At 40.8% G+C, this 26,838-nt stretch overlaps 2 protein-coding genes across 3 annotated transcripts in view; both read left to right on the top strand.

The window, feature by feature from the left end:
• acadsb (acyl-CoA dehydrogenase short/branched chain) overlaps nt 1-17,164 on the top strand; it is a 54,295-nt gene extending 37,131 nt beyond the window's left edge. Inside the window, exons 2-12 of one of the 2 annotated variants that reach the window (XR_010877487.1) lie at nt 5,323-5,488; nt 5,693-5,793; nt 5,879-6,085; nt 6,211-6,381; nt 12,983-13,108; nt 13,196-13,288; nt 13,390-13,479; nt 13,564-13,701; nt 13,795-13,894; nt 15,531-16,095; nt 16,160-17,164. Coding sequence is in view for 1 of the 2 variants with exons in the window: in XM_067244772.1 (XP_067100873.1) it covers nt 5,323-5,488; nt 5,693-5,793; nt 5,879-6,085; nt 6,211-6,381; nt 12,983-13,108; nt 13,196-13,288; nt 13,390-13,479; nt 13,564-13,701; nt 13,795-13,894; nt 15,531-15,607 (1,269 nt within the window). In the remaining variant the exon portion in view is untranslated. Of the gene's footprint in view, nt 1-5,322; nt 5,489-5,692; nt 5,794-5,878; nt 6,086-6,210; nt 6,382-12,982; nt 13,109-13,195; nt 13,289-13,389; nt 13,480-13,563; nt 13,702-13,794; nt 13,895-15,530 lie in introns of both variants that reach the window. The other variant, XM_067244772.1, reaches the window with a different exon arrangement.
• A 3,678-nt stretch (nt 17,165-20,842) lies between these two features.
• On the top strand, nt 20,843-22,103 carry LOC136950845 (homeobox protein HMX3-A-like). Its single transcript, XM_067245326.1, has 2 exons — nt 20,843-21,125; nt 21,505-22,103. Exons 1-2 carry the CDS (start codon nt 20,843-20,845, stop codon nt 22,101-22,103), a joined length of 882 nt encoding a protein of 293 aa, XP_067101427.1.
• Nucleotides 22,104-26,838: the final 4,735 nt, after the last annotated feature.

The following is a 26,838-nucleotide window of genomic DNA, read 5'->3' as shown; positions in this document are numbered from 1 at the left end:
CCCTGTACTTACTGTAAGTCGCTCTGGATAAGAGCGTCTGCTAAATGACTAAATGTAATGTAATGAAATGTTTAGAGCACAGTATGATTTCGCTAAGGAAGAAACGGGTACCGTTAGCAAATCAATTGGCCTGCGTTGTTGCAAATGACACGCACAACCTGCGTGACACACAGAAGTTGCGGCCAACGTTGAGTGAGTTGTCATGGTGATTACAGTTATTACAGCTCCTGTAATAACTGGACCTTTGGATAGGACACGGAAGATAGAAACCACATCTAGTAGGAACAAAATATAGGCTATAGCGTGAAATCACGCACCAATGAAAACTCGCTTGGATCATGACTAATTTAGAATGTTGATTTTGGCTTCGGTCCAAATTGTATTGCGTCTGGGTCCGGACCGCGGTCCGCCTATTGAGTACCCCAGCCCTAAAGCAATAATGTTAGGCTACTTAAAGACACCTTCCACTCATAAAGTATGTTCTAAATGGCATAAATGCTGCCAATTAATAATTGACGTAACAACTTATTGTAAATGGTCAGTAGCGTAACCCATCGATTTAAGGTAGGCAACTCGAAAGCACGCGTACACTGTCTGCGTCATTTGATCTTGATAGGCTAAGCCAGGGGTCCCCAAACCTTTTTCTGCGAGGGCCATATAATTTTTGCTTTCTTTAATATAGGGCCGGGTCGGTCTGTAACAGAAAATTACATGGGCCGGAGTGACTACCAGTATTATTGTGGAGATTTTATGATTTTAAATGTATTCATTATGCTAGATTAGTTGTTTTGTTATGCACCATACATCTGTACATATCAAGGGATATATAGCCTATTAAAAGAGCAGTATTACTATCGTAATGACCTTATTTCATATTCATTGCTATTGAAAGCAAAACATTTACTTCGTTCTGCATATTAATCAGTGTGAACAGATTGTAATTTTTGTCTGGCATTGTTCAGAGGGCCGGTCCAAATGCGTGCGTGGGCCGTAGTTTGGGGACCCCTGGGCTAAGCATTCTGTAGCAAATAATAACAATAAACCCACTATTAATTACATTATCTTAATACAGTGTTACTACTTCAGCATAATAATGCACCTAAAATACAACTTGAGCAAGGGCAGCAATCGCTATCGAATCAACAGCCAGGTGTAATTTAGCTAGCAGGTGAAGAGTACAAACAACGAAAATCAGCAGTTAACTTAATTTAAATTTGCAATAACTATAGACTAATACAATAACAGGCTTAAATGAACTGACAACATAAGTTATACGAGTCAGGAACAGGAGTCAGGTGGCTGAGCGCTTAAGGAATCGGGCTAGTAATTTGAAGGTTGTCGGTTTTGCTGTGCAAAATGGCGTTATGTCCTTGGGCAAGGCACTTCACCCTACTTGCCTTGGGGGAATGTCCCTGTACTTACTGTAAGTCGCTCTGGATAAGAGCGTCTGCTAAATGTAAATGTAATACGACTTAGTTCTCAAGGACGCACACACGCAATCTCAACTGCGGTGTGAAGCGCATGTCTGTGCTATTCTCCAACATGCACTCTAACAATCACTGCTGATAGACAGCCTTTTATACAGCCCTGTTTCTGATACCGTGGCGGCAGAAATTTAGCCGTGGTAGGCCGCCACGGCTAAATCAACATAGAGGAAACACTGGGTGGTGATGGGAGGGTAGACTGCTTTTTCTCCTTCTCCTAGTAATCCTTCAATTGGCACTATCCACTCACGATACCATGCAAGCAAATACAGTTGCAATCAGAAATACTAAAATCCAGTGATGACCAAGGTTTAATTTGTCAACAGAAGGCATTATGTTCCTCTTTAAAATGGCATGGTATTTCTTGGAATCCATGATGCCAGGTACACGATCAAGATTCCCAGTTCCTGCTGCAGAAAAACAGCCCCACATCATCAATGACCCACCTCCATGCTTGACCCTGGGGATGGTATTCTATATTATCATGCCTGGTATATCTGATATACCGCTGGTCCATATGTCTAAACAGTTCCAGTTTGGTTTAATCAGTCCATAGAACTAGAAATGTCTAGTCTTATACAAATTCCTCCTGGCATTTTGTAGTCGACTTTTGATGTTCTTTGTTGTCAAGACTTGAGTTTGTCTTGAGTCTGGCCATGAGCCCTTGTTTATTCAGTGCACGTCTTATAGCTGCCACTCAAGCACTTGTACCAGCCTTCATCAGGTCATCCTGTAGGTGTCTTTCAGTCACACAAGGGTTTCTCTTATTTTCTCTGACTAAGTTCCTAAGGGCCCTTGATGAACAACAATATTATGTAGGGGTTGAATAATTGTGACATGGCTATCTTAACTAAATATAATGTTACACTCTACTACATCATGCATTTTGTGTGTTGATTTGATGTATCACTCAACTCATAAAGAAGTCATCCGAGCAGAATCTTGCTCTTTTTTTTTTGTACTGTTTTTCTTTCTTGCATATTACAAAAGTAAAATAATAAGTGTTGAAGAGGCTTACCCAGCAGTCTGCCAACATGGGAAACACATTGCAGCTCCATATCGCCCCTCACCCCCAGCTGTTCTAGAATACCTACTATTGAGCGTACACTAAGAGCAATCATGTGAAAGGACTTCACATCTCCACTGCTGACATCTGGGCCATCCATTAATTATGCAATACAGTGCATCCGGAAAGTATTCACATCACTTCACTTTTTCCTAATTTATTATGTTACGGCCTTATTCCAAAATGGACTTCCAGGTTGGCCTACAAAAAGATGTGATCCATGCAATACACTCTTGGTCTTTGTAAGGATAACATGGGTGCAAGTTAACCCATTTTGGATTTGTTGAAACAAAGAAGTCGGATGCCAAAACGGAAATGCATTACCGCCAAGATCCATCCGGGCCTTTGCTTCAAGTTGAGGTTCTGGGGGTGGGGCTGGTGGGTGGTGAGGCTTGTGAGCTGCACAAACCATGGAACCATGGATCTTACGAGCTGCAAACTATGGGATGAATATCATTCCAGGATTCAAAACCTTAGAAAAAAGTTTTGAAAAGTCGTAAAATAATTCTAAACCGAAATAAGTGTTAAAAAAGTCCAATCAGAAAACAACATTTTCAAAAATCTGAATATTTTTGTTTTCACTTTTTTTTACGATGTTTTGCTTCCACAGTGGTGTTTGTATGATCGTAATTCAAGTTTTCCAAACTTGAATTTAGATTTTCGAAAGAGCAAATTTAATACATGACATTACATTTCCACTCGTACTCTTTCAGAGCTGAATATGAAACACCCACATTTCAAAGATATGCCCAGACATTTACGAATTTGCGAATTATGTGATTCCTGCCAGTGTTCTCTCGCAGCTCTCAGATCTGTGAAGTCTGTAAAAACACGTTCAAGTCATTATCCTCCAAAAACAAGTCGTAAGCCCCCCCCCCCCTCGTTGAAATGAACAAATGACTTGAAAAAATGATTTGTCAATTTTACTGAACAAGATCCATCACTAACACAAATGCTTTCTGTTTCCTCTTCTGAGCCTAAGCAGGTCACGTGAATAATTATCCAAAGACTCGTACCCGAATGAAAGATTTGTTTACCTCCCGACCGTGTCTTTGAGTAGAAGATTCGTTCATCTGACGACTGAGTCTTCGGGTAAAACATTTGATCATCTGACGACAGTGTCTTCAGGTAAAGAATTCATTCATCTTTTGACTGTGTCTTCGGGTACGAGTCTTTGGATCATCCACGTGACCTGCATAGGCTCAGAAGAGGAAACAGAAAGGATTTGTTTACCTCATTCACTTTCACATGACTGCTAAGATTACATTTACATTTAGTCATTTAGCAGACGCTCTTATCCAGAGCGACTTACAGTAAGTACAGGGACATTCTCCCCGAGGCAAGTAGGGTGAAGTGCCTTGCCCAAGGACACAACGTCATTTTTTGCACGGCCAGGAATCGAACTGGCAACCTTGTGATTACTAGCCCGCTTCCCTAACCGCTCAGCCACCTGACTCCCTAGATTAGTAAGACATTATATTCAGTTCACAAGTAATAATTACAGGTTTTGTTATTTTTACTTTTTTATACAGTTCAGTGCAGTGTAATTGTCTGCCATGATAATTAAATGCAAGTGTGATAATAAATTAAATTACCATTTAAAATCATACAAACTGTCATGATGCACTGTATTTAATGTGGGAATTTTTCTTTTAAAATATTATCTGCCACACGTGTAATCTTGGCTGGTTTAGAGGCACTAAGATATATTTATATATAGATATATATATGAGAATATGATAAATCTTTGCTTTGGACGTATTCAGGCCAGGGAATTGGCTATAAAATATTGAGCAACCCCCTCCCCCCGTTGAAATGAACGAGTGACTTGAAAATATATTTGTTAATTTTACTGAACAAGATTCAAAGAACCGAGGTAGTAAAATGATACGAATTTCCAATCACTAGCTAAGTGATGATGCCATGGATCTCCCAGGCCCCCCAACAGGCATTGCACTACATTTGTCACAAACGGGCATTGCAATATGAAGATTTGTGCTGATAATTGTATCATTTAAAAGTTAAACGTTAACAGAAAGAATTAGTTGAAACACATTTAATTATTTGTGTCCATATTTTATTATTTTAACCTAACCCCAATCTAATACATTATTTCAAGAATTAGGCCCATATATTTCAGTATTTAATTATTCATTTCTGTATTTATTTCCCCAATGTAATTATTTATTGTATATATACATTAAATTATTTCATGATTTATTTTAGGACTGTTGGTGTTCTCTGCACTGTGAAATAAAACAGCACGGTTAAACCCAGCCAGTCTCGAATACATTTACATTTAGTCATTTAGCAGTGTAGGATTATCCTTAATATTGCCGTGTCAAAAGATTGTCCTGAGCAACCTATTTACATTGTGTTCGTAGTCAGCCTAATGTTGGTTTAACGATGGGAGACAAAACTGTTACTGTTTTAATCCAGCCTCAGACTTGTGACCAATGCCATTTCTGAATTGACATATTGACATTCTTTCAGGGAAACAGCAATAGTCTGTATTTAATAGAACATACGGAAGTGGCTCAGAGCGCCCAAAAATCAATTGGAAAACCTCAACAGCAATGTCTCTGTCCAGACATCATGACCTGGTCACTAAAGACAATCCACTGACCTTGTGTGCAGTTTAATGTAGGAAGTTTGGTAGAAGGAAAATAGTTCCTACATTCAGCTTCTCAGAGCCAGGTCTGTGGATTACAGACTACTAACTCATCAACTAGCTGTTTTATAATAAGGATTAGCATCATTGTTTGATTACAGATTGGTAGATGGGTCTCCCAACCATGGGGCACTTGCCAGGTATGGCTGCAGAACAGGTCCACATGGTCTGCACCAGAGATGGCCTCAGACCAAGCTGCTGGCCTGAGAGTCTCCTACCCTCCCCTCCAGACTTTCTCTGAGGAAGAGGGAATGATGAGGGATGCTGGTGAGTGAACTTAATTTTTAGTGGGGAATGCCGAAGAACATCAATGGTTATACCTAGGATTTGGGCTGGGCGATATATAAAAACAAATATATATATCAATATTGTACATTTTTACGATATTCGGTGTATATCTCGATATGTTTGCATTTACATTGAAATCATAAAAAAACATGATTTTAAAAAATATATCTTTTTTTTTTACAGTGAAGAAGTTTGCCCAGGAGCGTATTGCCCCTTTTGTGTCTAAAATGGATGAAAACTCCAAAATGGATGATGAAGTGATATCCTCATTATTTGAACAAGGGGTGTGTGTCCTCATTAAGATTATTGTTGCTGTCTCGCAAAATTTGAAATTAAGAATTAATATTTGTTTGCTATTGATCTTAACAGCTGATGGGCATTGAGATAGACCCAGAGTATGGCGGCACTGGCTCCAGTTTCTTCTCTTCTGTCCTGGTAATTGAGGAACTGGCTAAGGTGGACCCTTCTGTGGCTGTGCTGTGTGACATCCAGAACACTCTCATTAACACTCTGGTGGCCAAACTGGGGACCCCAGCCCAGAAGGAACAGTACCTCAGCCGACTCTCAACAGACATGGTCAGGGATATCCCTTCATTGATTATTTCAATGCATTGTATTAACTTGCACATACTGTATATCACACAGCAATTGTGGACTGGGGTCTGACTTTCTTGTACTGATCCTGAATCTTTGTCCTACAGGTAGGTAGCTTTTGTCTTTCTGAAGCTGAGTCAGGTAGTGATGCCTTTGCCCTGAAGACACGCGCTGAGAAACACAAGGACTATTACATCATCAATGGCTCTAAGATGTGGATCAGCAATGCAGAGCAAGCAGGGGTGTTCTTGGTCATGGCTAACGTGAACCCTTCAGCTGTGAGTTAAACCTATTCACCAGTGTTGTAGTACCCGAGACCGGTCTTGGTCATGAGACCACATTTTGAAGGTCTCGGTCTTGTCTCGGAATCGACCGCATTTTTACTCTGTCTCGGACAAAGAGGACTCATGATTTTTTTTCAAGACCATAACTGCAGGAGTATCACTAAATTGCCTGTGCATTGTTTAATTTATTTGTTAATATCATTACTGTTATTGGATGCAAAACATCACGCTTCAAATGCAACCAATAACTTAACTCATTTATAATTTTAAATTACCCATCACCCCTCCCTGCACCCCAAAAGTGAGTAAGGAAGATAGATATCAGCTATAACTAGAGAGGGTACAATTTCTGGGGAAATTGTAGGGTGTGCTTGCTTGCGTCGGTTGCACAGGGGTCCGTTTTTGAATGACATTTTTACAACTGATTTTTCTGTATATTTCATATAAAAATGCATACTTATTATTTATAAAGATTACATAGATTTAAAAGCATTTTTTTTTTGCTGCTCATGTACAACTGAAAATACGAGTGAAGTGTAGAATGAAATAGATGTCTTCTCATTTACCCTGCAAGAGGCAGCCTCATCGTTGAATCAAAACGAATACATTTGGCAGACCGGTGTAAAAATGTACCTAATCTCTATGACTTAAACGTCCTTTTAAGTGTTTCCCTTCTCGTGATATTTTCAGGCATTTAGCCTACTCATTGCATTCATTCATTAATAAAGAACCCCCTTTGAAGATTATTCTACAACGTTACCGGCAGTAGAAGATGGAATCGCGATTCAAACAGTACCATCTGCTAACTGAAAATATGCCCCCCAAAACGTAAATAAGCTTGACATTTATTTAATGTCAAGCTTATTTCAGCGTATTTAATTTCACCGTACAACGTTCCGTTGTACGGTTTAGGCTGAAATTAATTATTATGTGCCGAACATCTTCTGTCGCCGTTTGACTTCCTAAACAGCTGTGTAACGTTAGATGTTTTTGTAGTGTCTCGCGTAGGCTACAGCCTTGCAGTGAGCTACACTAGTTTGAAACCACAGGTAGTGATAATTTCACTCACAAATCGTTTACTTGTAATCTAATGTCATAATAAATCCTACAACGAAAATGTATTTGTGAGGAATGTTTATTTTAACGATTGAAAACAGATGCATCATAGACCACTGTAGTATGTGTTGCCCGGGCAACAGAGGCTAATGTCATGATGCTAATACTTCAGTGAAATAGTAGACTACTGTTTCCGAAAGTAGATGTACTTCCTTAATAATATCAGCTTATATTGTACATTATTATATCACATTTTGCAGCTGCCTTGCAGTAAATCAGTTAGCTAAGCTATCTCCCAGAAGTTAAAGATCTTGTAAAGTGGACCTGGAAACGAGTTTTAAGTTCACCACACCACAGAATAATGTGTTATTAACTACCCATCCAAATTCGAATGGAAAAAATAACACCGACACGTATGTTAAATTAGGCGTTGAAATCGTGAAAAAAATCAGTAGTCTTCTCTGCTTGAGACTGGGGGGGCGTGTCGCCTGAAGGAGCTGAAGCTCCGCCCCTCGCTGCCTAGTGCCTACCTCCGACACAGATAATGGACGCTATGTCAAGCCGAATAAAACCGTATAGAATTAGTATTTATTTGTTCAATGAGTGAAACATAAAGATGCATATAAATGAAATGTTCCCCTGAGCTGTAACAGTAAAAATGGACACCAGAGACAGCAGACAGTGAGCTCTCCAACGAGGCTACTTCTAACACATTAGCTACCATTTCACCAAAATACCATCATTCTACACCGAGTAGCCTAATATCAATTTAGCGGTTTGCACTAACTCCTAGCAGAGATACCTCTGGAAAAGTTATCTAGTATAATTACAACAAGCACACAGAACTGAGTGATGAACTGCTGGCGGCGGTGGATGGTCCAGGTGCGACCGGAGGATGAACGGTCGGAGGGGCGATGCTCGGTACGGCTCCGCGCTGCAAGAGAAGCCGTGTGTTGGTGAACCCCGTCTGTCTCTGGTCCGCCGTGAAATGGTCAGTGCAGAGGCGGCTGTTGGAGTTTATCCGAAGCTTTCCATGAGCGTGGCTCTTCACAAAATCTATACACCTATTTTTCCTTTCATTATCAATAGGGAACTTAAATGGCGTTGCAGCGCTGCTGGAGTTCTTGCATCCATTTACATTTAGTCATTTAGCAGACGCTCTTATCCAGAGCGACTTACAGTAAGTACAGGGACATTCCCCCGAGGCAAGTAGGGTGAAGTGCCTTGCCCAAGGACACAACGTCAGTTGGCATGACCGGGAATCGAACTGGCAACCTTCGGATTACTAGCCCGATTCCCTCACCGCTCAGCCACCTGACTCCCTGCATCCAGGGAAGATGCAGTTGCGGGTGGTGGGAGACATCCTGAAGCTAGCTAGCTAGCTGATGTAGGCTACAATAACAGTACAGCAGGAGGAGCCATTCAGTGATCTGACGTAGATGGGGCATTTTTTGGCTCCGCCCATTAAAACCTGATCTGAAAACGGAAGAGAAACTGTTCTTCGGTTTAACTCCACATTTCAGTGTGACAAAGTTTTAGCGCTTTGCACATGCTTTCAGGAACTCATTTCACACGTATATAATGTACTTAGAAGCAAAACATGGAATTTACTTTACTGCTAAACTAATGTTCTGCAAGAGTAGTCACGCGGGTTAGTGACGTAATAGTCATTGACTGTGGCTAGCAAGTTAGCCACCGTTAGCTTCACTTTTCGCCACAAAAACTTAATTTCTACTTAAACCGTGCAACGGAATGTAAATCCCAATAGAAGCAACTCAATCGCTACCAAGACGAAACTTTTGACACCTAGGTTGTCTATGTAGGCCAAATATTGACTGAGTTTTAGGGGGGCAAAAAGAATAATAATAACTAGAGAGGGTACAATTTCTGGGGAAATTGTAGGGTGTGCTTGCTTGCGTCGGTTGCAGGTGGGTCCGTCCTCTAAGTTTTTCCCTTCTAGTGATATTTTCAAGCATTTAGCCTACTCATATTGCATATTTCATTAAGAACACCCTTTGAAACAGCTGCGAACCCCCTTTGAAACAAGCTACTGTAAGAACGTTGTCACTGGCAGTGTGGAATCGCGATTCAAACAGTACTGTCTGTTAACTGAAAATATGCCCCCCAAAACGTAAATAAGTTTGACATCAATGTAGGGGGAAATGGCTCATTCAAAATAAGTTTGCTAGAGGCAAGCTAGCTGCTGTTGCTCCACATTTCACTGATTGTTTGAAAGCACCGGAAATGAGAACGTTTCTTTTGACATAAAGTTTAGCTGTGGCTTTGAAGACAGTACGACACACTGCGAGCCGAGTCTGACTGAGGCTAATGTCAAAACAAGCCACGGTGTCACTCAAATTCCAAGTTTTACACAAATCACAAAAATATGCTGACCCGCTGGCTATCTTCGCAATCGCCATATCTTTAAAACACTGCCCTCCTTCTGATTTTTGATGTAGAATTGACCCTGGTACGAAATTAAGAAAATACTCATCAGAGATCGACAACAGCTGACGCAATCGTCAATGATAAAAAATCCGAGATGGCAGTTCCACTCGAAATTGCTTTCTCAACAAAACCCAATGGTTGGTAATTTTGGTGTTTGGCATTTTTCACTCATAATCCAAGCTCCAATTTGCGTGCTAGAACGTCTCTATCACGTTGTATCCATGCGTTGTTGCTAACGTGTGCTGACGTAGTGACGTAGGCTAGCACTGGTACCCTTCGTTGACAGAAGACACTTTTTGCCACAAAAACGTTGTAACCTCCTAAACTGTGCAACAGAGTGTAAATAAAAATACAAGCAACTCCATCGCTACCAAGACGAAACTTTTGACACCTAGGTTGTCTATGTAGTCCAAATATTGACTGAGGCTTAGGGGGGCGACAATAAATAATAATAAATATATATGTGAGAGAACAAAGGTTGTGCTCTCGCCGAACGCTTGAGCACATCCAATAATATATATGTGAGAGAACAAAGGTTGTGCCCTTGCCGAAGGCAAAGCACACCCAATTAGATTTGGTTACCTGAACCACAAAGAGTTTACAAAAACGTCAACAACAAAAAACACAGTTTGTGTAAATTCTGTAAAGAGACGCTCGCTGATACCCCCGTTTCCACCAAAGTGAACCAGGAGCTAGTTCGGAGCTGGTGCTAGAGCCAGTTCGGAGCTGGTTCAATTTGCGAGCCTTCTAATAACCGGTTTGCTTTTCCATGGGCTAGAGAGCCACGTCATTACGTCACTGTATACGTCTCATCTTTCCCAGCAACACTAGCGCGGCAGCGCCAACCACAAAGCAGAGCCCGTCTAAAGGCTGTTTATCAATCCAAAGAATGCTAAGAACGCAAGGTTGAGATGTGTGTTTTCTTGGCTATTGCACAATACCCTGGACTCGCAGCAGGATGACACTGGCATTATCAGCGCAACATTTTATAAACTTTTGCTGTATAGTGCTTGTCTATAACATTTGTGTTTGTCATTTCACTCATTTGATAGGATTATGATCAAATGCAGCAACTAGTGTCTGCACTGCACTGCGATGCTTGCTAGGTTATCGAAAAGTCGGAGCAAATTTACAAATTAGAAGTTTCATCAATAAAATAAGCACATTTTCAGCAAGTACACTGCCCACTTCTCGTTACATTTTAATTCAGATGCTGATTTACAAGTTCCGTTTAGCTGAAATATGAATTGTAAAAACTTAAAGCAGTGGCGGTCAAAGGATTCTGTTCGTCTTGTTGGTACGAACCAGCACCCAAAACACATCGGTGGAAAAGGGGTAGAAGTGGTGCCCGTTGCAAACCACTATCCCTGGTTCGGAGCGTCGGTGGAAAAGGGGTAGAAGTGGTGCCCGTTGCAAACCACTATCCCTGGTTCGGAGCGTCGGTGGAAAAGGGGTATTAGACGGCTGGCACTAGGCCTACATCAAACTTTTACAGGCAATTAGAAAGAAAACGTAAGAAAAGGTAAGCTAGGCATAAGTGACGCTAGCAAAGCTAGCTATCTAACGTTTGCAATGTGCCTCTGTACCAAAACTCTTCAGAAATGTCTTCCCCCATTACACAAAGAGATTCAGCTAGTATTAGCTATGTAACATACTGTATGTTTCAGGGCGTTAGTTTCAGTTGCTTGCCAGATATGTTTGTGATAACGAGCCAGGCCACATAAAGCAATGTAGCTAATGATGACTATAAAGTTATGTTACATCAACGTTAACTCATGTCAGCTGCATACCTCTCCCAACTTCATAATGTTAAGTTAAACGCCACGGTACCGCGCTCCTTCACTTGGAAGAGAAAGATATAACTCGAGCAACACTTAATGGCATTTAAAATCAATAAGCTTGCATTCACAATTAAGAGTAGGAAACTAAGATCACAGATACTGTCAAAACCAAAAAATAAAAGGCGATTTTAAGAGATGAGTCAACAAAGTTTGTCCACCAAAAGTACGCTATGTGAGCTTAAACAAGTTTTTCCAATAAACTGCGCATTGTCGCCGTTTAATATGTCACCAACGAGACGATAACGAAACAGACTATTCATTGAATATCAAAGTAAACTGATTATTTGCATTTGTTTCTGAGAATATGCAACAGCAAAACAATTGAACATGTTATGCGCCACGTTATTTACATTATAAATTGTAGATGATCCGAATGTTTTTATTTTCAGTAGCCAAACTCGCGCTAACGGATTGCCCTCTTTCTGGCTCTCACGAGTGCTTATCCAATCACAGGATGCGTACATGTCAAGTTCAGCATAAGGCTTTCTACCTGGCCTTTGGTGTTGCAGACTCGAGATCTGATTGGCAATCGCAATTGACCTTCTCCTTTCACTTACACCGCACGGGAGCCGGCTCTGTTGATTCTGAAGGCCAGATTTCAAAGAACCTGACATAACAAGCTAGCTAAATTATGATTGGATAAAAACTCTACCATAATTTACAACACTGTCAGTAGCTCAACCAAGTGGATATAATATGACATGAAGACAGATTACGTAGAATATTTTTTTAAATATATGTCAGTGTATTTATTGAATGACATTAACTGGAGGGAGAATTATGAAGAAAAAAACAAAAACATTTCATAATTTCATTTCCATATTTTTTTAGTATGTTTAGGCCAGCAGAGAAGTCCTTGCAGGCCCTGACAGTCCGCCACTGAATAAAACCCTACTGCTTGTGTATTTTGAGTGGTCTGGTCTTGACCCGGTCGCGCCCTGCCTTGGTCTTGGTCTTGACCCGGTTGCGCCCTGCCTTGGTCTTGGTCTTGACCCGGTCTCGCCCTGCCTTGGTCTTGGTCTTGACTCGGTCTCGACCCCTCAAAGTCTTGGTCTTGTCTCGATACACTCTTGTCTTGGTCATGACTTGGTCTCGGGTTAGGTGGTGTTGACTACAACACTGCTATTCACTCACAAATTATCTTATCCTATTATGGGGTGACAATCATTCCAACATTCCAGTAGCACAAAGACCACATATCAGAATGTAGGCTACACTTAGTTCAAGGCATACTCTTCCTGTTTTGGCAGGGCTACAAAGGAATTACCTGTTTCATCGTAGACAAAGACACAGAGGGGCTTCACATCGGCAAGAAGGAAAATAAGCTGGGCCTGCGAGCCTCCTCCACCTGCCCTCTTAACTTTGACAACCTCAAGGTCATATCAGATACATTTCCTTTCAATAGGACTTTGTTGTTGTTAAAACATGACATAATGACACTAACTTGAGTCTATGTGCGATAGGTTCCAGAGAAGAACATTTTGGGGGAGATCGGTCATGGGTACAAATACGCCATTGGCATGTTGAACGAGGGCCGGATTGGAATTGCTGCTCAGGTATGCGAGCAAAAGAGTGCCCCCCCCCCCTGCTTGTTCAGCCACATTGTTGAAGGAATATCTAAATGCAGTGTACTTCTCGTTGCGTCTGTCTATGCCAGATGCTGGGCCTGGCTCAGGGCTGCTTTGATCAGGCTGTGCCATACACCAGGCAGAGGGTGCAGTTTGGCCAACGGATTTTTGACTTCCAGGTAAAAGTTATTGAATTTGTATGGGAACGCACAGTAATACAGTTATGCTAATTATAAATGTTTCTGACCCTTGATGTGTTTCAGGGGATGCAGCATCAGATAGCCCATGTGGCCACTCAGATTGAAGCAGCAAGGCTGCTGACCTACAATGCTGCTCGCTTGAAGGAGGCTGAAAGACCTTTCATCAAGGAGGCCTGCATGGCCAAATACTTTACTGCAGAGGTGACTTCGTAAAATATAACTTGATATTGATGGTTAAACACACTTTGTGTGATATTTATGCCATTTATCATTCTGTTTTGTGACTACTTTTAGCTTGCAACTTTGACTACATCCAAAAGCATTGAGTGGATGGGAGGAGTGGGCTTCACCAAAGACTACCCTGTGGAAAAATACTACAGAGATTGTAAAATAGGTGAGTTGCAAGCAACCAGCCATTTACGATTCAGATTTGTCCCTCATGACCAGTTCCAAGGCTATGGCTCCCATGTATGCTTGCAGTGTAAAGGCAATTGGGTTTAGGAAAGTCACAACTACAGACTGACTGTGCCAAAGTGAGATAAGAAGGGGGTTGTCCTTCGGACCTTCTCACAGGACTTTCTCTGTTTGACAGTTGCTATAAGAAAAAGGAAATAGTCATAAAAATTGGGAAAGGAAGCACTCAGTACAGAAAGTTACTTTATATTTCACACAACTTCCTTCTCCTTGGGAGTTTTCCTAATTAGGATTCCTCCGTCAGGAGGAAACACTCTGCAAATCTTTGAGATATCAACACCAAACTTGGTATGTCACGTGGAAGACTACAACATGTTCCCATGTGCAAAGGCAACTTAATGATTGAAATAAAGGAAATAGAATTTATCGCAAACGCTAAAATAATGCTTTACACATCCGCCGGTCCAAAACTGATACTGTGATTCAATCACAAGTTCATATGAAGACTCTTGAGAATGTTTAGTACACAAATATGAGAAAAAGTTGACTGTAAGATGAAAAGTAGATTTATTGTGAATGTTTGAAATATGCATGCTTGGCTAATTGCTAGTGCTTTTTCGAATGAAAATTCTTCCTTTGCTCCTCAGCGCGCGTGCTCCAAATTCTCACTCACATACTGGCCCCTTGACACACGCGTTAGTTTGGCGAGACGCACACACAACATTTCAGGAAATTGTGGGATGACCAAGCCCCCACTCACTCCTTGGTTTTTAGCATAGGCCTTTGTGGACCTTGGTGTAATTGCATTTCCGGTTTTGTATGCAATGGTAAAAAGTTATCCAAACCCTGAAACATTGATAGTATAGTATGGCCCACCATTACCCATAGGTGGCGCTATGGCCCACGCCCAAATTGTCCATTTTCAAAGTGATGGCATTTCCACCCCATCAGTCTAAAATGCCGGAAACTATACATGCCTTACTTATCTTGGGAAACCATACAGTGAACAGGAAGTTGGGTAATATCTCAGAAAATCTTTGAGAAATCAACACCAATCTTGGTATGTTGACTTGGAACCCTCTTCTGGGGATGTTCAAACTATTTGGTGTCATGTGATCACTGGGAGTGGGCGCAAGAAGCAAGAATGTGTTTTGGCCAATAACTGTTGATTTGTTTGCCTTTATTAAGTTATTCCTTTGTCTCATGATATCTTGGGAGATCCTGTGTGTGAAACATGAAAACGTGGCATACCAGCCGATTCGATGCAGTCGCCATTTTGAAATAATGACAAAAACTTTTTTTCTCTACTCCTCCTACAAATGTTGTCCAATCTTCACCAAATTTGGCAGAGATTATCTTCAGACCAAACCTCACAAAAATGTGCACATGGTTTTCATAATTTCTAAACCGTTTGCCAGGTACAGCCAATCAGAATGTGCAGCTAAGCCGCCAAACAGGAAGTTGGGTCGTATCTCAGCACAAACTTGCTGCGTGCACTCGGAAACCTCTTCTGAGGATGTCTATTTTTAAATGGTTCGCACTATTTTGGAGGAATCCGCCATTGCTGCTTGCAGCTATATTTAATATTGTTTTCCTTTCTTGTTTTCAATGTACAGGAACCATTTATGAGGGCACAACCAACATTCAACTCACCACCATGGCCAAGTTCATTGACAAAGAGTATGATAACTAAACAGACCTAGGAAGTTTCGAATAGAGGCTGGCCACTTGCACTTATTTTAGTGACACTCCTTGATTTTATCTAAAGACTGTAGTTGGGGTTTGGAGGTTTAAAAAGCATTGTTATATCAGTTTTGTTTTTTATAAAACACTCACAATGGATCATCCTTATGTGTGTTATATGCTATGTACATTATATGAATGTTTGCGGCTCCCATCCACTATGGATTATCAGGTTACATTTGCCAGGCAGTCTAGTTCTGGTGTTGATAAGGTGTTGTTAGGTTTTTCTTCATCCCAGAATAATTTGCTGGGATCCCAACAAAAATGCACATTGAACCGTATAAATGTCTCTGTATTTTCCCTTTTGTTGTGTTTTCCCTGTTGTTCTGTCTCTTTCCCTTTAGGAGCGTATGTGTTTCTAATGAATAACACCACAACTTTTGAAACTTTATCATCTTGACACAGATTCTCATTATTATTACTTGATCCTGTTTTGCAGTATAAGCTAGTTATAGTTGATTCAGATCCTAGTTTAAAAAACAGTGCCTTTATCACACCATAGTTACTTTGGGCTTTTAAGACCATGAATTTCTCATGAGAGGCATGCACTAAAGACCTGTTGTATGGCTTTGTGTTTTCTTTTCTATTATATTGTTGGCTTTCCTGAAAAGTGGGCCGTGAAATTTGTCAGTGGCATTTTTTTTATGTACGGTAATTCTACGGTGGCCGACATGTGCAAACGCGCTGCAAATTAAGAAAACACATGCAAATAGACAAAACACAAGCAAATTAAGAAAACATCTTCATTAATTTGACAACACATGTGCAGCATTCAGCAAACGTGCTGCAAATACACACAACACAACCAAATACATAAACGCGTTGCAAAAACGAAAGCACGCAAACCAAAAACGCTGCAGTACATCAACGCGTTGCAAAAACGAAAGCACGCAAACCAAAAACGCTGCAGTACATCAACGCGTTGCAAAAACGAAAGCACGCAAACCAAAAACGCTGCATCCAGTTTTCACAACGGAAGTTCTCCAGGCCGGAGCGAGAGAGCATATGAGAAGTTTGGACCAACATCGAAGTAAAGAGGCGACATAAAAAGGTTAGTATTCATTTTTACATGTGGCCCTCCTCTTTTACAGTTTTTCATAAGAGAAACTTCGATTTTGGTCCCATTTCCAAAACAAACTTCTCATATGCTCTCTCTCTCGCTCCGTGGGGCCGAAAATCAAGCTGTTCCACTTAGCGCTCCCCCTAGAGGCCTGGAGAACTGCCGTTGTGAAAACTGGATGCAGCGTTTTTGGTTTGCGTGCTTTCGTTTTTGCAACGCGTTTATGTATTTGCAGTGTTTATGTTTTTTTAAACCACCAATATCCAGTAAGCTTTGGCCCTTTTTCCTATGTTTGTTTTTGTCCAGTGTTCCTATTCCTTTTGTTTCCTAGAGAGAACAACACACACACACTAACCACTACAAGGTTCATAAATATGATCATTCATCTGGAATCCTTAGTCTTGCTTGTGCGGGATGCCAGAACTCAAATAAACCCATAAAATTATACTGAGTGTTGGATGGTCTTTGATTAATGCTAAACCAGCCAACTTTGCAGCCCCACTTGCTGGTCCTCTGCACTAGATGGCAGCCTTTTGCATGCTTTCATGAACACTTGATTGTATTTGTTGTGTTTTCCCTGTTGCTCTGTCTCTTTCCCTTTAGGAGCGTATGTGTTTCTAATTGAAACCTAAAATTCTCTACAATTTTATTTTATTTGGTCAGGAAAATTAAAGGTTTTGTAATTGATTGTAAAGCCACCAGACTGAAGAGCAGTCAATTACAAAACCTTTAATTTTCCTTCCTGACCAAATAAAATAAAATAGTATTTGAATAGCAATTTTTACTTTTTATAAGCAATGTCACAGAGGGCTTCACATACGCCCATAGAAATGCCCCTCAACCAACCTAAACCCTCAAGGAAGACAAGTAAAAACTCATTTGAGAAAAAATTGAAGAAACCTTGGGAGGAGCAATTCAGTGAGAGATCCCCTCCTCCAGAGATGGTTGGTGAAAGAGAGGTGCAGAACACATGCTAAACATAGTAATACATCAGGAGTAGAAATAAAAGTGCCAATGGATGTTGAAACACAGAAATTAAAAGTTCAACTCAGGTCAGAGTTGGCGAATGTCAGTTTAAGCAGCGGTAGCCACAGGGCTGGGAGTGTGTGATCGGCGCAGCATCTCAAGACAGCCAGGTATATGGATGGACAGGAAGGGACCAGAAACTCCCTGTTGTCCATCAAAGGAGACCGATGTCCGTGGTAATGGACAGTGGTAATGTTTTTATTCAGTTTAGTTATGCTCGGATCCCTGGACCCGAGCATAATTTTCAGTAACTTTGCTAGGAAAATAAGATTGATAAGGTTTCCGATTGGATTGATTAATACTATTCCCTCAAACCAGTTATTTTTATACATTGGTATTATGCTACTATCTCTTATGTACTTAACGTCCAAGAAAATATTTTGGAGGGACTTATCAATCATAAAATTTGTCATAACAAGGCATCAAACATACTGTAAATGAACACTGTATGTCCTGTGTGTATCCTAACAGAGAAACGTATGTGTTATGATATGAAAAGTATATGATATGGCATTTATCCTTTTACTTTTTAAGAGGTAATGGATAATGGACCATATTGCATTCAGGAATGTACTTCATTGGAGAGTATCCACCTTTCAGAACTACAGACTGAGTGAAATAAAACTTCTCTCCTAATGTGGCTGATGTTTGTGCTGTTTGCATTTTTTTTTGTACAAGAGACATTGCCCCTTTGCCAAATTGTGAAGTTTTACAAGCACATGCTGCATAATTAGTTGCAAAAGTAGATCTCCTTTGAATGCTGTTGAATTTTAAGGCATGTGAGGGGATGAACAAATTACATTTAGTCATTTAGCAGACGCTCTTATCCAGAGCGACTCACAGTAAGTACAGGGACATTCCCCCGAGGCAAGTAGGGTGAAGTGCCTTGCCCAAGGACGCAACGTCATTTTGCACGGCTGGGAATCGAACCAGGAACCTTCTGATTAATAGCCCGACTCCCTAACCCCTAAGCCATCTGACCCCTAAGCCATCTGACCCCTAAGCCATCTGACCCCTAACTTTTGACTAGTACTGTACATATGAACAGTTCTGATGCCAACATTGTCCTGGTTTGTCACTTTGTGTATTCCTAGAGGTTACATTTTCTTCAGGTCTAAATTAGCCTACAGGTAATTCTTAATTGAAAAATAGAATAAATGACTAATGGTCTATGTTTGACTGGCATGCAGAACACTCACATTTTATTTGAAGGCTAACGAAGTCCAAATGCAAATGGCCTGCTTATAAAATAGCTTTTTATAATAGTTATATTTTTATATAGGCCTACAATTAAATGTAAAGTAGGCCTACGTTGTTATCGTAAGCCTTCATTCAGGCTTAGGCTATTGCTTGTGAAGCCTATTCAGTAATTGTAAATTATGGTGGACAAAGGATGCATTCGAGATTAGGTGATCGATAAGTGACATTGAAATTCAGAGTCGTCCGATGGCTTAGCCTACCATGCAGACTGTGCTAACTAATGCCGAATGGCTAAAGAACAATACAACAACATTACTGTGTGTCAACAGACTGGATCAATGATGGAGATTTTTTGTATTGTTTTATTTTTTTCATTTTATTTCTCACTTTGCTGTGGTCATTAGTGTTTTTCAGAGATGTTTGAAAAGGAAATTATAATAAATTTTTGCTATTAGCCTACTGCATTACTGTGAACTTAAAATAAGACAAACAACATGGAACTGGTTGGCTATAGCAGACTGGTATCCTTTCATAAAAAGCTTTGTACAAATTGTGTGTATAGGCTATAGGCTACGTTATATTTGATTTTATATTCGATCCTAATAGGCCTACATAGAATATTCTGGATTATTTAAATGGTTGATGTAATACCCAGACACTCCCATGTTACCCCGCTCCTCATATCCCTCCACTGGCTTCCCATCACGGCCCGTATCAGATTCAAGACTCTGGTACTGACCTTCCGAGCGGTGAACGGGACTGCACCCGACTACATCTAGTCTCTCCTCCAGCCTTACACCCCCCCCCCCCCCCCCCCCCCCCCCCCCCGCCACCTACGGTCTTCTTCTGACAACCGTCTGGTGGTCCCACCGCTCAAGAGCACCCGGTCCCAACACAAGCTCTTCTCCTGTCTGGCCCCCCAATGGTGGAATCAACTCCCCACCTCCGTCAGGGACACTGACTGTCTCCCCACCTTCAAGAAAAGGCTCAAGACGCACTTGTTCCGGGAGTACAACGGCACTTAGGAATGCTTGGCTGGACCTGATGTTAGTTTCCTCCAGGATCACAATGACTCGTATTGAGAGACTTGTTGCTCTTGTTGGTTAGTTGAAACGGTGTCAAATTCTTGTTCTCGCTGTGAAATATTTTTACTGTTGATTGTTTTTTCTACAGGTACACACTTGCACTCTTGTGGGGAGTTTCATGTTGTGCAATTGTAACTTGTTTAACTGCATGCTCTTATGGTTCTTCCCTTTGGCACTTATTTGGTTTTCCACAATGTATGCTTCATGTTTTGGCTGCTCGCAATGTTTGGGGCTATCTCGTTGTTATGATCAGTGACCTATGCTCTTTTGTAAAGCTCTCTCTTGGAAGTCGCTTTGGATAAAAGCGTCTGCTAAATGCATAAATGTAAATGTCATACAATGCAGTCTGTCCTTTTGATCATAGGCCTACAAGCAATATTGTCTCTCGTCCGAAGCTTGCCTACTTGTTCTTAACATAGCCTAATTAGAGGTCTCGCCATGTTAAACATAACAAGAGATGGAACTAAAATTGCACGGAAAAACGTGCTTGCTCAGTCAAATTGGACGACCCACGCGTGCGCTATATGGAGCAAGACGGGTGGACTTTTTTCACGTTCCTGTCCTATCCCTCTCTGTATTTCTTCAAATTGCATTTGCCATTGTACGCTTAGTCGCTGAGGACTGTGCGCATTTAACTTGGATGTCATTTTTATTTAATCGTTAGAATCCGTCGCAAGTCTGACGCAGTAATCATAGTGACAGAGCCTGGATGCACTTAGCACATTGACCAAAGCGAACATAAACTTGGGATAGCCTATACGTTAACATCGTTTGATGCTTTTCCTCTAAAGTTTTTTTTATGTGCAAACATCTAATGGCAATGTCAGAGACTCAAAAGACCAGTCAATCGGCTAAAGACTCCCCATTCTCCATAAGGAACCTTCTGAACTGTGACAATAAGCCCTTAAAACGAAATACCTTTCTGGCCTCAGGACTATTTGAAGGTGGCTTTTCTCTATCCCGGATCGGTGATTTGTCTTTTCCACGTTTTGAGTTACCATCCCAGCGATTTGGACTATCTGCGCATTATCTGGAACGAACTTCTACCTGGTGGTACCCTTACTCATTGGGCACATCTGGGCATATACGCACTGCAGGTAGGCTATCGCATGCATTAGTCACAGTTACACAGTTCACAAAATTAGTTCCCCCGAGGTCAAATTGTTTTGTTAACAAATATAATTTTGTTTTCAAACCGGATAACTGACAGATACAAGCCCATTATTCATGATTTAACCTAGTCACAATTTAATACAACCCATTTAAACCAAATTAAACTGACACTATTTTTTGTTATGTTTTGGTTATGACCTTATGATAGGACAATAACAGTATCAATGATTTCTGATGTGTTTTAGGAAAATGCCAAATACGCTGTCCAAATGCTATGTCTTCAGTGATTTTTTGTATTTGATCTGAAATTAGATTGATTAATAGTTTTAAAAGTGTGAAAAATTTGATACTTTTTCCTTTTAGTGTCTGAAAAAGCCAGTGTGCGAGATCAATCACCGGGCATGGAAGGAGATTCTCTGCAGCTGGTTCAAAAATCCCAAGTTGATCTCAAAGAGGATGACGACAAAAGCGCTGATGACATTGTATTGGAGGAAAGTGATGTGGAGGAACCAAAGAGAGACGACGTGGGGGATGACTGGAGGAGAATGGATGATCATTTTGATAAAAAACCGTGTCGCAAAAAGAAAACGCGCACAGTATTTTCCAGGAGTCAAGTTTTCCAGCTGGAGTCCACATTCGACATGAAGCGCTACTTGAGCAGCTCCGAAAGGGCAGGCCTTGCAGCATCTTTGCACCTGACGGAGACACAGGTGAAAATTTGGTTCCAGAACAGAAGAAATAAGTGGAAAAGGCAGCTTGCTGCTGAGTTGGAGGCAGCCAATTTGAGTCATGCAGCTGCTCAAAGGATTGTGCGTGTGCCCATACTGTACCACGAAACCCCATGCTCAGAGACTGGCTCTGATGGAAATTCACATGCAAGACAGTCGCTTCTAACATTTCCTCATCCCATGTACTACTCTCATCCAGTGGTGACATCCATTCCTTTACTGACACCAGTTTAGAGACTCCATTACTGTTTTATTTGTATTAGGCTATGCCTATAGCCTATTGTTTTTGGAATTGTGTCAAAACGGTTTGTTTTGGAAAGTATAATTGGAGGCTATATTGTGCTGTTTATCTAGCCTATTGTAATTATTATTGTTAGTGATAACATAATTCTGTATGTGTCCTACAGCAAACGCTAGCTATAAAGTTTGAACATTTTCATCTTGGTCCACTTCAAAATGCATTTGTAATTTGTATTTCTTAACTAACTAAGCTAATGTGAAGGTAAGTGCTTGGGTCTGTGGTCATAATATTTAATGGAATAATTTCATATTGTACAATGTTGGTACAGGCACTATTCTTCTGTTCCATAGCTAGCTCGGAAACAGTGAGGACAATCATCTGTACATGATAACTTAAAACCCAGCATTCTTCTGAAGAAAATAGACTCAAAATATTCAGATAGAGTCCCTTTATGAATCAGCAAAAGCCTGTTTTATTGCCTGTTGTAAGAACATTGCGGAAATAAATTCTAAATTAAAGGCCTACTATTGATTATAATTTAATACAGGGTTACCTTTATTATAATATAAAATACTAAAATAATGGATGTAAAACTTTTGAAATATTTTTGGATTGACCAAGGTTGTGGAAATGGTGGTTATGTATATCAAGATATGTCAAGACATTTAGAAGCTAAGTTTAAATACTCTTCATGGAATAACAAAATTATTAATTAGATAGGAATTAGACAGCAAATAGGAAAGAAAACATCAGCTTTCATTTCCTTTGGTACAGATTTTTTATATAATTTGCATTTTGGGCCAGTACTTGTTCTTCTGAGTCTTCAAGAGTAAAATGTAGGCAAAAATATGGATAATATGACATTTATTAGACAGTCGTTGGGAACGTCTACTTTAAGGAATTAATGGAAAAATATAAATATAAATAAAGCTAATGTAGGCATGGCTGGAGATGTTATTTCAGCCACAAAGCAAAATAAATAGAAACCAAGCAACTCATAGGGAATTTGTTTCGAAATTGCCGGGGCTCTAGCTTGCCCGTGTGAAAAAGTATTGGCTTATTACAGAACATGAGGAAGTGGAAGTCAAGTAAATTGGCTGAAGGGTGTGCAATGGGCTAAAGCTTGACTTGGACCTTTTATTTATTTATGATTAATGATTTATTATCATTATTCGCAAAATATGCGAATAATGATTATGGAATCAGATGATGGAATATGACAAACCTTGCGCACTGTCCTCTGATGCATATTCTCCTGATGACTATTGCTGTATGGCCCAATGTTGTAGTAGGCTAATCGAGACCGGACATTTTGAAGGTCTCGGTCTTGTCTCGGAATCGACCGCATTTTACTCGGTCTTGTCTCGGTCTCGGACAAAGCGGACTCGGGATTTTATTTCCAGACCGGTCACGACCACAACTGCGGAAATATCACTAAATTGCCTGTGCATTGTTTAATTTATTTGTTAATATCACAACTGTTAATGGATGTAAAACGTCACGATGCAACCAATAACTTCACTAATTTCTAATTCGAAATTACCCATCACCCCTCCTCGCACCCCAAAAGTGAATGAAGAAGGTTGGCGAAACAGTGTCTGTCTGAAGATGTTGGCCAAATCATCGATAATTAGATTTGGTTACCTGAAGAGTTTACAATAACGTCCAAAAGAAAACACACAGTTTGTGTAAATTCTGCAAAGAGACGCCCACTGATATGGGGCGCCGTTTGTAAAAGGTTGCACGTCCGTTAATTCTGCTCAGTTTTTGCACATTTAGCACAATTAAATGCAGCAGAATTTTCAACTTTCACTTTTTTAAACATTAGGAGGGAAATTAATCTAAATACATTTCAGTCAAGACAATCACGACACGTATTAGATTTGAGCATTTATTGTTACATGACATGGACATGTAGATTTAACTTTGGCAGAGTGGATGATCTAAGGGAAGCACTCCCTGCCTGCTCGATGCAACACATACATACATGACATATGAGGCAGGGAGCAATAGAGATATAATCCCCCTGATGGATAGAACATACAGACAGCATGGAGGAGAAGGGGATGGTGGATTGCGGTAGCAGCACTGATCATACAACAACCGGTGTGAGTGTGTGCGGATCCGCGCGTCTTTTAAAGACTTCTTATCGGACGTGGCCCAATGGATATGCGCTGCTAACATGGGTGTAGTTGTGGGCAGAGGAAAGGAAGGTGGAGCAAGACGCCTTACGTCCCCGACAACTGGATGACGCGCGCTACCCGATTGCCATGCCTGAACTAGCTGCGCGCTTATGTCATAACTTATCCAAAGCCAGGGCCGGTCCTTCCTACAGGCTACATAGGCAGCCGCCTAGGGCGGCATGAAGAGGAGGGCGGCATTTTCCGAAGTGCATCCATCAATTAACCCTCCCGCACTACAAGCAAAGGGTGCCAACCGCGCCACGTAGTCATATGTCCGTGTTGTGGTTGGGGGGGGGGGGGGGGGGGGGGTGTATGCAGTATGCAAAATAATAAAATATAATTTTACAGAACTGTTAAATACAGTTAAGTATTTGTACATTGACACAATTTTCATCATTTTCACACGTTACTTTTGAACCATATGCCGCATTTTCCAAAATTAGGTATCATTGGATTCCCTGGATCAAGACAAGTTCAACGCACTCTATGACGTCATACCCAGTCATATAGATTCTCCGCCATTTTGAATGTTAAGGAGAAACGTTTTTTCGCTACTCCTCCTACAATTCTTGTCGAATCTTCTTCAAATTTGGGACAGATTATCTTCAGACCACAATCACATTGACATGTCAAAATAGGACTGAATTACAGCTGTTTAAACTTGGGCCAAATCGGACAACCGCTTGCCACAGGAAAAACTGCTTACAGTTAGGTCCATAAATATTTGGACATTGACACAATTTTCATCATTTTGGCTCTGTATACCACCACAATGGATTTGAAATGAAACAATCAAGATGTGCTTTAAGTGCAGACTTTCATCTTTAATTTCAGGGTATTTACATCCAAATCAGGTGAACGGTGTAGGAATTACAATACATTTGATATGTGCCCCCCCCCCTTTTTAAGGGACCAAAAGTAATTGGACAATTGGCTGCTCAGCTGTTCCATGGCCAGGTGTATGTTATTCCCTCATAAAGGGAGTTTGTTATTTCATTGACAAGGAGCAGATAAAAGGTCTAGAGTTCATTTCAAGTATGGTATTTGTGTTTGGAATATGTTGCTGTCAACTCTCAATATGAAGTCCAAAGAGCTGTCACCATCAGTGAAGCAAGCCATCGTTAGGCTGAAAAATCAAAACAAACCTATCAGAGAGATAGCAAAAACATTAGGTGTGGCCAAATCAACTGTTTGGTACATTCTTAAAAAGAAAGAACGCACTGGTGAGCTCAGCAACACCAAAAGACCCGGACGACCACGGAAAAACAACTGTGGTGGATGACAGAAGAATTCTTTCCCTGGTGAAGAAAAACCCCTTCACATCAGTTGGCCAGATCAAGAACACTCTCCAGGAGGTAGGCGTATCTGTGTCAAAGTCAACAATTAAGAGAAGACTTCACCAGAGTAAATACAGAGGGTTCACCACAAGATGTAAACCATTGGTGAGTCTCAAAAACAGGAAGACCAGATTAGAGTTTGCCAAAACACATCTAAAAGAGCCTGTACAGTTCTGGAACAACATCCTATGGACAGATGAGACCAAGATCAACTTGTACCAGAATGATGGGAAGAGAAGAGTATGGAGAAGGGAAGGAACTGCTCATGATCCAAAGCATACCACCTCATCAGTGAAGCATGGTGGAGGTAGTGTTATGGCGTGGGCATGTATGGCTGCCAATGGAACTGGTTCCCTTGTATTTATCGATGATGTGACTGCTGACAAAAGCAGTAGGATGAATTCTGAAGTGTTTCGGGCAATATTATCTGATCAGATTCAGCCAAATGCTTCAGAACTCATAGGACGGCGCTTCACAGTGCAGATGGACAATGACCCGAAGCATACTGCGAAAGCAACCAAAGAGTTTTTTAAGGCAAAGAAGTGGAATGTTCTGCAATGGCCAAGTCAATCACCTGACCTAAATCCAATTGAGCATGCATTGAGCATGAGACAAACCTGAAGGGAAAATGCCCCAAGAACAAGCAGGAACTGAAGACAGTTGCAGTAGAGGCCTGGCAGAGCATCACCAGGGATGAAACCCAGCGTCTGGTGATGTCTATGGGTTCCAGACTTCAGGCTGTCATTGACTGCAAAGGATTTGCAACCAAGTATTACAAGTGACAATTAGATTTATGATTATGTTAGTTTGTCCAATTATTTTTGGTCCCTTAAAAAGGGGGGGGGGCACATATAAAATGTGTTGTAATTCCTACACCGTTCACCTGATTTGGATGTAAATACCCTGAAATTAAAGCTGAAAGTCTGCACTTAAAGCACATCTTGATTGTTTCATTTCAAATCCATTGTGGTGGTATACAGAGCCAAAATGATGAAAATTGTGTCAATGTCCAAATACTTATGGACCTAACTGTACATGTTAAATGGTAAATGTTAAATTTAAATGTTAAATCGGTTGCCGAATGTAAAGCTAAATATTTAAAAAAGAGCCAATGGCCACTCCTGGCAGTAGCAGGCACAGCTGGCACAGCTGAGGGGCTTCTCTCTAGTTTGGATCCTGCGATGAGCTGTGAAATGGTAAGCCTGTCT

This window comes from Osmerus mordax, chromosome 10 (genome assembly GCF_038355195.1).
Source record: "Osmerus mordax isolate fOsmMor3 chromosome 10, fOsmMor3.pri, whole genome shotgun sequence".
Taxonomy (NCBI): Eukaryota; Metazoa; Chordata; class Actinopteri; order Osmeriformes; family Osmeridae; genus Osmerus; species Osmerus mordax.
The sequence above is the reverse complement of the archived record's forward strand: the minus strand, read 5'-3'. Positions and strand labels throughout refer to the sequence as shown.